This window comes from Polyodon spathula, chromosome 7 (assembly GCF_017654505.1).
Source record: "Polyodon spathula isolate WHYD16114869_AA chromosome 7, ASM1765450v1, whole genome shotgun sequence".
Classification (NCBI taxonomy): Eukaryota; Metazoa; Chordata; class Actinopteri; order Acipenseriformes; family Polyodontidae; genus Polyodon; species Polyodon spathula.
Window position 1 is genome coordinate 59,413,991 of NC_054540.1, and position 12,405 is coordinate 59,426,395.

Here is a 12,405-nt window from a genome sequence, read left to right on the forward strand (position 1 = left end):
TGTTCTTCTTTTTCATCTAAAGCAGATATTGCTTTTTTATAAAGATACACACCTAGTGCAAATCACCCAAGCATCACAACAGCATGCTTTCATTAAAACTCCCTTTCTCGTGCCTTGAAACATTAAACCTATGCCCTAGTGAGACCTGCAGCATTAGCTAACCCACTTTTAGTGTCCATCGTTCAGACCTGCAAGCAGTGAACATGCTTCAGATTTCAAAGGGTTTTATTTAGGGTTTGTCAATTAGTGTGCATGCTGCAAGGCAGCGCAGACAGCAGCAGCTACTATTGCCAAGAAACCTTATCTTATCTACACTACTCTGGCACGTGCTTCCTTTTAATTGTCGACTTGCAATTAGGCATGTTTTACAGTCATTAATTACATGCTGTAATTATGTGTATTGCTTTCTCGTGACTATTATATTATAGTATATGATATTGTAAATTACTTAAACTACTATTGAAGATGAAGGTGTAAATGACAATAGGGCTCCATATCGGTATAAGGATAAAGTTAATCAGGATGGGGCATACTGCGGACAGCATGAAGAGAATCAGACTGGCTGTGGCATTGTAGCTCACACTACACTTCCTGACATGACACCATCATTGCTGTAAATCAGGCTGAATATGTCTAGTGCCTGAGCAAGTCAATAAAAAACGAAATGATAATGATGAATAGGGCGGACAGGCTAAGCTATTGTAATTGTTCGTTGCGTGTTTTGAATCACACAAAGCACAGTACTAAGCAGTCAGGTCAGTAAAGCTGTTGTGATCAGGACTGGAGAGGCACCATGAGCCCCTTCACAAACAACGGAGTCAATTGAAATAAAGGAGGATGGTAATTGCCTGGGATTTGGAGCAAGGCAAGGAATCACGAGAGGGCACTTTCCCATAACTACCTTTTATTCATCAGCCCCTCTCAACTGCTTGTCATCATATGTTCTGGAAGCACACTGTTGCAGCCATGACTCCTGCTGGTTCAATATATTCTCCAAAGGATAGGAAGGTCTGGCACTGACTGCCTGATTACATTCAGGGGGATGTTTACATAGGAATCCTTTTCTGTAGGTTGGGGACTGCAGAAGTGTGTTCATATGATTTTATTTACTGTGCTTTGCATGGTGGGTATGTATGCATGTAGGGATGTATGAAAATTGTATATGTATGTTTAACATTATGTAGGTTAAAGTATTGGAAGACCAGTACAAGGCTAATATACAATTACTTTTACTTCAAAATAACTCACATTTTTGCTTTAAGCCAGCAACTATACAGCTATGGCCAAATGTTTTGCTTCGCCCTATAGAATTGACTCGTTTTGCTTCGAATGAAACCTGCTGAATAATGTTCCGTTAACAGATTGCATTAGGCACTGCTTTGTAGTTTTCCATATACTAACGGAAAACTGACAAAAATTGAAAAATGTGACATTTCGAAGTCTAAAACGAAATACTGTAGTACTATCATGGCTTCCGGTAGACTTTTGCGATATGATTTTGTAGTTTCTTTGATTACATGATGTTAAATAAAAAAATCTAAATTATGTTCATACAGTTTTTTATTTAAATGATGTCTCAATCCTAAACTTTTCTCCATAGCTGTATATACTAAATGCACAGATGCCATGCAGTATCTCCCTTGCAAGTACAACAGGATGCATGTCACAGACAACCCCTCCGGGTTTAAATGGACAACTTTGAAGTCCACTATTTTAATAACATTGTAATTGAGAGGAGCTTGTATGGCATTGAATGAGCAGACAAGGCCTTTATCTTTAGATCTATAATTGAAAAGTGAGGGCAGCATCAATAACCTCACCTCTCCTTAACTGGAAATGAAAATTGATTCCAGAGCCAGGCTTGCCTTTAATGTCCTTCTGCTTTAAACTAACCTCACAATAAGAACCAGAAGAAGAGGCTGCCTCTTAGAACAAAAACAGCCTCATCGCATTTCAGTCATTCAAACTCATTTTGCACCCTAAAAGGTAGATTAATTTAAAATGAACATAATAATAATAATAATAGTAATAAGAAGAAGAAGAAGAAGAAGAAGAAGAAGAAGAAGAAGAAGAAGAAGAAGAAGAAGAAGAAGAAGAAGAAGAAGAAGAAGAAGAATTATTATTATTATTATTATTATTATTATTATAAAAATGGACGCCAAAGCAAATAAAGGTCTTTCAAGAACAGTTAGGTTTGTTTATTTCTGGGTGATCTCCCCCCCTTCCAATACTGCATGGACTCTGCTGTCTGCTAATAGCTCTGCGCATGTTCTTTTGTGTCTCTTGTATTTGTGCTCCAGTATTTCCAAGTGAATTAACATAGAGTTGAGGTCTTGTCTCTACCTGCTCGCTGTCTTCATCATCGCTGCTGAGCTTCAGATCATCCTCCAGCATTCTAGAACAGAGAGAATCAATCAATCAATCACAGCGTTCCCTGTCTCTCTCTCTCTCCTGGGAACAGGAGGAATGGAAAAATAAAAAAAAATACATTGAATGCAAAAAAAAAAAATGGTGCTGTGCGCCTCTGAAGTAAATCTTGGATTGCCAATTCTGTTTAGTCCAGCAGTCACAAAAGACAGATTCAAGTGTGCAGCCTGGTCTTGGTCGTGCAGTGCGGTATAGCACACCAGGGGCTGTATTCATGAAGCATTAACACACTAGTGTAGGCACAGCATTGCAATGCATTTACTGACATGGTGGTGGTTTACCAGTATTTACATAGGATTGTCTCTAAACTAAATACAACTGTTACACATTGGAGAGGCAAAACTCATAAGACTCAAAACAATGTAAAGCTTGTGTGACAGACAGAGTCTAAACGGTGAAGAAGAGGTGAAGCAAAACCAGGTGTTAGTGAAATGTGCTCAACGGTGGCAATATCTGACATCCTCACCACAGCCTCTTTCAGTCCATCGGGACTGTTTTGTTGCTGGTTTGGAGAAAAATCCTTGACTATTGCAGTGCTTACACAACGGCAAGGCAAAAGACCCTTGAAAGGATTTCAGCCTGTGCTGGAAACATTAGAGGGTTTCTTTTTAAAGAGGAAATGTGTTAAGGTTTAGAGTTTACAATGACCTAAGCTGTCGTGCAGCGTCTCAGATTGAGCAGAACTGGCTACAGCTCTACCAGTCATTAACTTGGTAATAATTTACAGATGTCAAGAACCCCAAGCAATGCCAGGCCCTGCAATTCATTCCTTGTATGGATTTATAAAGAGTTATGAATTGAGCAAGGAGACGGAGGTACCGGTATGTAACCCCAGACTGGAATCCAATTCTGATTGAGGAGCCAACATCCCAACTCAACCTGAAGATTTACCAACAAGGGCTTCAAACCAACCTGAACTGAGATATACAGGGGACGGGGTATTAGGAAGACACATTTCTAGCTTACACCACATGAAACCCATGCTTTCACTTTTATTGAACCGCAAAAGTGCAATATAAAAATAATACATTCTTCAAACATGTCCTGAGGCACTCACACATTTTGAGGACTGATTCCATCACAGGCCTCTTTAAAACAATGAGTGCTGGGTGAGCTGAACGCGATATTAAACTTGAATTACAATAGCTATGAGGGGACTAAGCTCTTCTCAGCCTGGAGACATGGAGAATTCCCACTTACCCAAATTGTATGTATATATTAAACAGTGCAACCTGAACAGACTGATGGTCTACAGGGATTTTTCTTTCATTCCAGTGAGCTGTGATGTTTTACATTACCAGCAGATGGCGATGGTGTGTATACTGATGGCCATTCCTGTTTGGTTGGGAAGTTTAAAGCTCAGAAAAAAAACAAAACACTGATATCTCTACTGCACAATCCACAGATACTGTATCAAAGGTAATAATAATTAAATCAAAATGTAGTCTTGTGTGTCAATATTTTGTGAAGTGTCGGTCACTTCACATAGCAGCTCAAACTGGTTCTTTGCTAATCATGTGTTGCTCTAACACTTCACAGCAGGGTAATGATTGGATTAAGTGGGGTTTCTAATCTAATTATTGGGGGTTAGGAAATCCCTGGCACTAAATAATTAACTGGAGATTATGGTTTAAAACGGCCAACTGAACTGCAACTTTGAAAGGTGTGTGTCATCCCCCCCCCCCATTCTAAATGGGTAATTAGTTCAGCCAAAAACAAGACATGCATAACAGACGTAGCATCTGAGATGACAAATGAGATGGAAACATCAGGCTCAGTCTGGTCTGTCTGCATTAAAGAGCTCCACCGTTTACATACAGAGCCTTTCACAAAACCAAACCCACATCCCCAGGCGCAACTAAATGCACACTGAGTAAACCACAGCCTGAGCGAGGAGGACAGCGTGGCCCCATGCAGGGGGGAAGGAAAACGTGTGTGCTGCTGTGTGGAATACTCTTAACTGCCACTAATGTGTTGAGCACCGACAGCGCTCAGGCCCTGATGTAATATTCTGAATGAAACGATGTGTGTCAACACCCCTGCTGACTCCCATTCGATTTGTTTACTCATTTTACATTTTACATTTTACAGGTTTGAAACGCATGCTGCTGCTGAGGTCATAAAAATAGCCACTTTTCTGTCTACACTACTTGTAAAATGTTTTACAAGCAATATTTACTAGATTCCTCAGATAACTACCACATAGTCTAACATGCCGTGTGGGTCTTCCATCAAGAGGAATAAGAAGCAGAGAGAGAAACAGGGAGTGAGAGAGAGGGTTTTTTTTTCGGGTCACACAGCCAGCACAGAGGCCTGCGCTCGTGAGCATCTCTGGCGCCTCCTCAGTAATTAGTGTAATTACAGCTGGTGGGAAGAGTAGCTACTGTGGTTACTATCCATTAGATAACTTACAATCACTCCCATTGTCATCCACCTGGAGCTGCTCTGTGCAACAGGGGAAAGCTCTTCTACTCTAAAGAATTCTCTTAACTTTAGCAACTCAAAAAATCCTTAGCTCAGCGTAATCCGAAAGAGGCCAGAATCCTCTTTGATTATCTCAGTAACATAAAATGACAAACTACAGTAATGGTACCTGTGCATTCCTGACGTACAGTAAAGTCACCAAAAATGAAATCATTTGGATGCCTAAATAATGGAAAGAGGCGTGTCTGGGGCAGGCCGTGGGCTGCATACTCTTCCCAGGTATCTCCACTAGGACTCTACCAGCTCTAATGAATAATCGGGGGCAGGTTGTCAAGCAGCAGGTACTGTAATATACCCTCCTTTGTCATGTTCAAACACTGCCCTCACACTAGCTCTTTTGTCACAATGTCTGACATGACAAAGCAGAGATGCACTCACACACACACAGAGACATACAAACAGACTGCCCCCCCTGTCAAAGATCTCAGTTTCTCAGACAGACTCAGGCAGGAGGTGTTGGAGTGGTGACACCCACCCCCCGCTTTCCTATCAAGAGAAGCAGACAAATCATTTGAATAATTAAACAATCAGATGGAGGGTTTTTTGTCTTCACTTTAGTCTGATGCGGAGCATCCTAGGGTTTACAATAGAAACGCTAGAAAATAAAAAATAAAAAGAGACACTGACCAATCAATCCCGCTCAAGAATAAGCCAACACAAACTAATATGTTTTTAAATTTGATTTAACAGACTGGACTGGGCTCCTGATACGGGGTGGGATGGTGTTCCAAAGGCAGGGATCTAGCCACTAAAAGCCATCGCCCTTGCTGATTTCAGATGACTTCATGGGACGCTAAAAGTTCAGCAGTCTCCGATCTCAGGAACGCAGCGCTTCATAGACAGTGCATGTGTACCCGGCCTCTACGGCAGCAAGGCTTAGCTGAGTGACAGTGTGGAAAGGGGCACAGCCTGGGCCAGCTCAGTGAAGGATCTCAGCTTAATGTCTAAATATGGATGGGGGCAGGTGCTGGCCTGACCCCGTTTTGTAATGAGATGATACTGAGAGAATGGATTAAATGTCATATAATACCATTCACAGTCACAGTGTGCATGTATGTATGTATATATATATATATATATATATATATATATATATATATATATATATATATATATATAACTCGAGTATTACCAACTGCAGTTACAACATAATTACAGAGATCCGAGATTGCAGTTACAATGTAGTTAACTTACAATGCGATCTAATGCACTTCACTGGTAGTTTGTTCCAATTAAATTCTCTTCATGAGCACATTGAACAGCAGTAGTGTTCCTTATGGAAATTATTTTAAAACAGCAGTCCTTTCACAGACATGATATTTAATCTGTATGCATGGGACCCATCTATGATATATATATATTTATTTATTTAGATTTGTACACATCTTTTACATTAACAAAATGTAAATGCCCCTTACCAAATAATTGTGTAATGACAATATTCAGCCACCGACAGCACTGTGTTCTGCATTAGGAAATCTATTCAAATTCCAGGCAAAGTGATTTGCCCCTGAAAGTGATATGTAGATGTCACAGGGTGTATAACAGGCACAAACACAAAGAGGTTTGGTTAATCCATTGTCGTCAGTGCTACAGTTGCTTTCTTATCCTAGCTAGCTGGTCTCTGTCTGACTTTTTGTGCTATAGAACAGCAAGGGCTGACTAAAAGAAAGCTCTATTAGTTCAGATATGACAAAAGTGACTCTAGGCCTGGAACTTAAGAGCCTTGACACTTTAATGATATGTTTCGATGGCAGAGTTGAGACCGGGCCCAGCTAGTGTCTCCGCACTTGGAGTGAAGTGTGTGGAACAGTGGCAGCTCATCTAGCAATAGAGAGTGTGTTGTCACTCGTGTTGTCACTGACTGCGATCAGGAGGCCCCGCAGGGAGGGCATGGAGGCAGGCAGACAGTAAGACAGGCAGGCAGGCAGACAAGCAGGGAGTGAGGCAGGCAGGGAGGTAGGTAGGGAGGGAGGGAGGCAGAAAGGGAGACAGGCAGGCAGGGAGGCAGGGAGGGAAACAGGCAGGCAGGCAGGCAGAGGCAGGCAGACAGGGGGAGGCAGGGGGACAGGGAGAGGCAGGGAGACAGGGAGAGGCAGGGAGACAGACAGGCAGGCAGGGAGGCTCTGAAAGGGGGTACTAGTAGCTACCATTTGTCCAGACAAGACTTTGGTATCTCTGAGTCTGGCAATTGTAACTTTAATAAAGAAACTACTTCCAAGCTCGAATGATCACACTTGCTTATTTCTAGCTTGGGAGCTTCACTTCCTTTCTGATCAAAGCCATGCTGATGATGATTTGTAGTGAAAAGCTTTGAGCCTGCAGCTCACATTATCTTGTGTGTTTCAGTAGCATGTGAAGAGCCCACCTGGAACTGGAGCTGCTTATAAAGCATGTGCTTAGTATATATGTATCTACTGGTGTAATTACTTTCTTTTCCTGACTTCAATAGATTTCACTAATCATCACGTACATGGAAGCTTGTTGGGGAATTAAAGGATCTGTTTAACAAGAAAACCAATGTTCCAAGTACTACAGCAGTGTAGAGTGCAGTGCCTGCTTGCTGAGTAAACCTGCCAGAGGTAATTGTCTGTTTAATATGAACCAGGAGCTGCTGCTAAAGCTGTGCTTACTTGGCAGTTCCCAGTGTTAGCTGTAACAGGACCCTGGGTGACCCAAGTCAATACATTCAGCTCAGCAGAGACAAAGCCTCTATTGAAATGCACTTGCCTTGGGTCGGCTTTCCCAAAACATTTTAGCATGATGTAAAACATCCAGAAAATGTGATGCCCCCATTGAGCAAAAACAAGCAAGACTGATAGAGCAGGCTGCACCTGAAAAGTGCACAAGAGAGAATGGGCCCCGCTGTGGAAAACAATACAAAGCTTGTCTTTTTGGGAACAACTCAAAGCCACTTGTCACAAAGTTGTTGTTTTTTTTTTGATAGTTTTTTTTTTTATTAGTTATTATAGGAGACAGTGTGGTTCAGTGGTTAAAGTCCAGGGTTTGTAACCAGAACTACTGATTCACTGTGTGACCCTGAGCAAGTCACTTAACCTCCTTGTGCTCCATCCTGTGCATGAGATGTATAATCAATGTCCTATTGTAAGTGACTCTGCATATAATGCATAGTTCACAGCCTAACTTTGTGATGGTGGTCCACTATTAAAGGCGCTATATATATATATATATATATATATATATATATATATATATATATATATATATATATATATATATATATATATATATATATACACACACATAAAAAAAATAAAGATATTTTAAGAGAGAAAATATTGATGATGCTTTTCTACTTTCACAGAAATACAACTTCGTGACCTTGAAACATCTGTCAAGACTCACAATGGAGTTGAATAGAATGTTAAAAAAAATACCATGAAAAGAATCCACATTTGCCCAGTGGGTGGCACTATGTGCAATGCAAAAATCCAATTAGAATTAAAAGTGTGGATATTCTGGTCTAGTCTTCTATACTGCATAATAAAAGACCACTTTTAACACAGATGGTACTTGTTCTACAAATAAATAAATCATGTACCAAGAAAACTACTTTGTATGAGTTATAAAGAAAATCCTGACATCACTTAAACACAGAGCTTGAGAAGGACATCATGGGTTTCTTTTTCCAAATGACTGAACAAACAACTAAAAACCACATTTTATGTTCTGTATCTGGTGAATGGAAAGTGCAGAGAAAGTGGAGGGTGAAGGCTGATCTGCCTCAGCATTTGACAAGCTCCCTCCAAGAGACGAGGAATTTCTGAAGCGATGAATCAAACAGATACTCACGATTTCTGTGGCACAGGCTTGGATGCAGCCTTGTTGGGAGCATCGCTGTGTTCTGTAAAGGAATTCACACATACACATGAGAGCAGTGTTTTGATTAAACGCTGTCCAAAAGCCGTCAAGCCATCAATTGAGCTTTGCTAACAAGGTGTCACACAGCATAACGTTTTAATGAAAATGAACACTGTTCCACTGGCGCACCATGTCATTAATATTGCAGCCCTAGATTTAATTACACTTTAGCAGGATTACATTGGCTTGTAGATTAGAGGAACAAAAGAAGACCTACTTGGTCCATTGTATCCGGAGGGGAGATGCTGGGGCTCCTAGAAGAGAAGAAGCACAGGATATATTTCAGCACACACTGAGGAAATACAAATGAACTGCAGCATCAAGCAAGGAGGTTTGCTTGGGGAGCTAACTGATTTTACACTCATATAATTAGACAGAATACACATGTGTCTCTCTGTGTAGGCTGAACAGAGAACATCCAGGTTAAAAGACACAAATAAGCCCAGATTGACAGACCATGCTTAAAGGGGAATGCCATGAAGGTCACGTTGGGTTTCAGGCATAACAGGAGAGTGGGGCCTTCGTCAGCTGATCATTGAGAGATGCCCAGACCAAATCACACGTGGGATAGTGACGATCTCCACTGCTGTTCGTTTGTCATTGAACGTATCGTTTCTTTTAGTATTTCTAAATGTGCTTCTGAACGTTCCGGGGTTTAGTTCTCTTGCCATGCACACACACAAAAAAAACACACTTGTTAATAATATTCTCCTGCTAGAACTATGATATGTACATGCAGTTTAAACTGACTCCGACCAGCGTCTCAAAAGGAAGGAGGCAGGATCCCATTTGTTTTGCAGTTTTAGGATTCATTGCTTTCTTTCTTGAAGGGGAAGTGGAGGAATTTTGCTTTGCAGTCGAGCTCGGAGGATTAATGTGTTGTACAGCATCAAAAGTGACAGTGGCTCGCTGTAGTCTTGTATTAAACTTTGTGTCTATCAATGTCAATGACTTTGGGAATGGTTCTCGAGGGATGACTTCCTTTGATCCCTTTTTCCCCCCAGACTCAATGAGGCTTGACAGGGAAGGTGCATGTTCCGTTCTCCTCAAAGCAAACACTCTAATCACCAGTCTGTTCCTGTAATTCCCAGCTATCAGTCATTGGCTTGGGACCAGATACCTTCCAACTATTGGCACACAGCGCACATTATAAGCCCGGGTAAGATACTGTAGCACAAACCATGATCGTTAAACTTCTTTGAAAAAACCTCTGTGCAGAACTGAAAATGGTTCAGGTCATTCCTTTCTCTCTTTAAAAAGGTATCCTAAAGCTTTCTCGTCCTACTCATTCGTTTATACAGTTCGTTCTATTGTGCAGGGTTCTTTTTTAAATCCTCTGAAGAATAGGATGTGAGGAGGGGCACTGACTTGCTTATCAATTCTGTTATAATCCAGTGCAGGTCAGAGGAATACAAAAAAAGCCTTTCTTGCTGTTTGCTCTACCTATCTGGTCCCGAGAGTGACAGCCCTGCTTCTAGAGGCCAGCGGTGCACATCACAGTCCAAACAGAGCTGTCTCTTACAAGACTAGCCAAGTGTTTAAAAACAAAGCTCCTCTCGAGCCATTGCAGCCCATTTTAGTTGGTTTGATTCTGCACTGGGACGTTTGCAAACACAGATACTGCAGCAGTATCCCAGGATTGTTCAGTGTGGGGAATCAGCAGTGCCATTGTGAACTGAAACAGACCCGCCTACAACACAGAGCAGAGTCTTTACTGCTTCCAACGTTCACACTAGCATGCATATTGCTGTTGCTTTTTTCCCCAATAGGAAACAAGGTTCAGTGCTTCCACGTAACCCAATTCCTGTGTTGCTATCTCATTATGTGGTTTTCCAGTAACAAAAAAAAAAAAAAACCCTGACATTTTATAGCCTATTTCTTTTTCTTTTCTTAACCAGAGCTACTGCACAGATAACGTGGCCTGCGTTATTGTCACTACAATGAAAGCATTTCTACATTTTCATTTGCAGCGTCTCTCTGCGACTGTTTCCCACCGTTGTCTTCTAAATGAAGACCTCCTGTGCAGTGTCTCAGGGGGAAAGCTAATCTATCATCGAGAAGGGGAGAGCAAGGTTGAGGTCTCCTGTATTATCTGAGCAGGCCTCCTTTAGTCTCTGGGGCTGATAAACTGCATAAGTGAGTGTCTGGTTTATTATGGGGCTACGCAATGTACTGTATTGTAGCTTCTGCTTCTTTTTTAATAGGACACATACAATTACACAGGAGGTCATGTTTTCTATGGAAGCCTTCTGCTTTATTGAAAGAAATACTTATTAGAAGTGTGACAAGCGAAGCCCCTGCAATAGGTGGGTGCCAAAGTAACCTAGACATGTCCCTCACACTGTGGAGAAACTACTGCTAGCCCTGCTAATTAGTACGCCGTTAGTGGGCGCTAATTTAGCTATCTTCATTTATTTGCATTTAATGGTGGCAAATTACTCAACACACTGTACTGTGCAATAGGGTTAGTGCGTGCTTCATTAATACAATTTATGCCGTCTAACTTTGAGTTTCATGAAAATCCCTCAAAGAAACTGGAAGTGTACATGTAATTCTAGTGCAGTTAACAACAATCCAAACAGAGTGCCTTTCCATCTGAGCTTGGTCAGGAGCAGGGCTGGGGTCTGCAAGCTATTTATGGTCAATGTTCATGCAAGGTGCTGTATGTATGGAGCTGTATGGGAGGACCCACCTTGGATGGAATGGGGAACTTGGTCTGCTCTGCTTTTCCGGGAGTGTGAATTGCTGTCAATGGCGGCGGCCATGAGTGGGTCATCTCCTGCAAGATGAAATGGACACACTGTATAATTCTACTGAGATCAGAACCTATTCCACTGAATTCTGATGCAGCATACAGATTGCTCTGCACAATAATACTAAATATATGTGTGCAAGTCTTTCATAATTACTACAGCTCACAGGCTGCACAAGACTGCATACTAATGGGAGGCAAAGAAACTGAAGGAGAGTGGGCTTTCTAACCTTATATTGAATTGCGGTTTTATGTTTCTCTTCAATGCCGGTACAGTTCCAAACTTCAGACAGATTGCTGTGCCTCGTGACTCAGGCATGAGTCAGTAGCCTCTGCTGTACCAGACAGGAGTGGGTGTCTGCAGCCCTCTGCTCCTCATAGCCAGGGGCTGATTCAATGTGATCTGCGAGGCCTCACAGGTTTCGTTTCTCAGCACACACACACTTGTTTTGATGAGCGAGAGGCAAGCGCTCACTGAAACATGATGCACTCATCACTTAGATTTACCGATGTGTTTGTTTGTTTGTGCTGTCAAATAAACTTATTATTTGATCTATTAATAGAGACCCCTCTATTATATTGTAGCTGTTCCACGATCAGAAATACACAGAGGAACCCTGGTCTCCCCTCACTGGATACTGAAATGGGATTTGCAGTTATTTACTCTTTCGATTTCTTGAATGTTGCAGGGAAGGATACACAGTACGTTATTATCTAGAATGGGTTTCTTATCAAATAGAAATCCCAACCAACTGTCTCTCTGCAGTGCTCTCTCACTCACACACACACACTAATCATCCAGACACTGACCCACTCAGTCTCTCAATTAACATACTAAAGATACTAAAGGATGTCTTTAT

At 41.5% G+C, this 12,405-nt stretch overlaps 1 protein-coding gene across 7 annotated transcripts in view; it reads right to left on the minus strand.

The window, feature by feature from the left end:
- The window catches only part of aff2 (AF4/FMR2 family, member 2), a 146,335-nt gene that overhangs the window by 38,194 nt on the left and 95,736 nt on the right, over positions 1 to 12,405 (minus strand). For 6 of the 7 annotated variants that reach the window (XM_041256207.1, XM_041256206.1, XM_041256205.1 and 3 more), the window contains 4 exons: positions 11,486 to 11,572; positions 9,011 to 9,047; positions 8,725 to 8,776; positions 2,344 to 2,395 (listed from right to left, as the gene is read on the minus strand). In XM_041256207.1, coding sequence (XP_041112141.1) covers positions 2,344 to 2,395; positions 8,725 to 8,776; positions 9,011 to 9,047; positions 11,486 to 11,572 — 228 coding nt within the window. The remainder of the gene's footprint in view (positions 1 to 2,343; positions 2,396 to 8,724; positions 8,777 to 9,010; positions 9,048 to 11,485; positions 11,573 to 12,405) is intronic. The other variant, XM_041256208.1, reaches the window with a different exon arrangement.